Source organism: Aptenodytes forsteri, unplaced genomic scaffold (genome assembly GCF_000699145.1).
Source record: "Aptenodytes forsteri isolate BGI_AS27 unplaced genomic scaffold, ASM69914v1 Scaffold94, whole genome shotgun sequence".
Classification (NCBI taxonomy): Eukaryota; Metazoa; Chordata; class Aves; order Sphenisciformes; family Spheniscidae; genus Aptenodytes; species Aptenodytes forsteri.
The window spans coordinates 1,434,649-1,436,179 of record NW_008795017.1 but is presented as its reverse complement, the minus strand read 5'-3'; the positions used below and the strand labels follow the sequence as shown (position 1 = coordinate 1,436,179).

The following is a 1,531-nucleotide window of genomic DNA, read 5'->3' as shown; positions in this document are numbered from 1 at the left end:
GGGGGGGGGGGGAAGGAGTGGGGGAGGGATGGGGGCTTAGGGCGGAATCGCTGAAATCTTTTGTATGTGCCTTGATTTTTTTTTTTTTGTTTCTTTCTTTCTTTCCTTCTCTCCGTTTGCACTCCCCTTCTCTTGTTCTCTCTGTCCCTGCCCACCCCACCCTTCCTTTAGATCCGGCGATTTCTGCCCCCGCCTCGCCCTGTCATTGATGGGAAATCAACTGGATCGCATCACCCACCTGAATTACAGCGAGCTGCCGACCGGGGACCCCTCGGGGATCGAGAAAGACGAGCTGCGCGTCGGGGTGGCTTACTTCTTTTCGGATGAGGAGGAGGACCTGGACGAGCGAGGCCAGCCAGACAAGTACAGCGTGAAGGGCTCCGGCAGCCCTGGCCAGGAGACGCCCACCCACCACCTCCACCACCAGCTGGTGCTGAACGAGACCCAGTTCTCCGCTTTCCGCGGCCAGGAATGCATCTTCTCCAAGGTCAGCAGCGGCCCCCAGGCTGGGGACCTCAGCGTCTACTCGGTGTCAGCCCTGCCTGCCCTCTGCAAGCCGGGGGACCTGCTGGAGCTGCTCTACCTGGGGCCGTCGGAGCACCCGCCGCCGCACTGGGCGGTGTACGTGGGCAGCGGGCAGATCATCCACCTGCACCAGGGGCAGATCCGGCAGGACAGCTTGTACGAGGCGGCCGCGGGCAACGTGGGCCGGGTGGTGAATAGCTGGTACCGCTTTCGCCCGCTGGTGGCTGAGCTGGTGGTGCAAAACGCCTGCGGGCACCTGGGCTTAAAAAGCGACGAGATCTGCTGGACTAACTCCGAGAGCTTCGCCGCCTGGTGCCGCTTCGGGAAAAGGGAGTTCAAAGCCGGGGGGGAGCTGCAGGCTGCCGCCGGCACCCAGCACCAGCAGCAATACTATCTCAAGATCCACTTGGCGGAGAACAAGGTGCACACGGTGAGGTTCCACAGCCTGGAGGATCTAATACGCGAGAAGCGCAGGATCGATGCCAGTGGCAAACTGAGGGTGATCAAAGACCTGGCTATAGTGGATGGGAAAGAATAGGGAGTAGCAGGGGTACATGGCTATCTTCCTTCTGCCCTGCTCGGGGAGATCAGCCTGCCACAGAGACAGGAGGCTGCACCCTCTTTCCATGGGATGTGACTGGAAGCAGGATCCATGGCAACATTCCAAAAAACCAGCATTCTTTACACCCATAGCCAGTATTTTGTTTGGCTTTCAATAGCGTTAATGCTGAAAGAGCGAGAGGGAGGAAGAAAAGAGGGGGGGAGGTGCAGGAAGGCTGTTCTTAGAGTATGTGGACAAAGTCTCTCCTGTCGATTGATGTTGACCATTCTAGCAACACGCCAATAAAATTTCAAATTGAAATTTTTTTAATTTTTTTATTTCATGGCTTTAATCCATGATAAGTTTTAAACATCTGGGGCCATGGATGTGGATCTAGCTAAATGAGTTTCTAGCTAATATTTGCCTTGCAGCCAACCAAAATCATCAGTCATACTTTGCTAACTG

General features: G+C 55.9%; 1 protein-coding gene across 1 annotated transcript; it reads left to right on the top strand.

Annotated features, from left to right (window-relative positions):
• The first annotated feature begins 176 nt into the window (after positions 1-176).
• On the top strand, positions 177-1,390 carry FAM84A (family with sequence similarity 84 member A). The gene has a single exon (XM_009275563.1). It carries the CDS (start codon positions 209-211, stop codon positions 1,061-1,063), a length of 855 nt encoding a protein of 284 aa, XP_009273838.1. The 5' UTR covers positions 177-208; the 3' UTR covers positions 1,064-1,390.
• The last annotated feature ends 141 nt before the right edge of the window (positions 1,391-1,531 follow it).

Bases quoted from the DNA above. Each gene is read 5' to 3' on its own strand.
- FAM84A (XM_009275563.1), top strand. From the start codon at position 209: ATGGGAAATCAACTGGATCGCATCACCCACCTGAATTACAGCGAGCTG.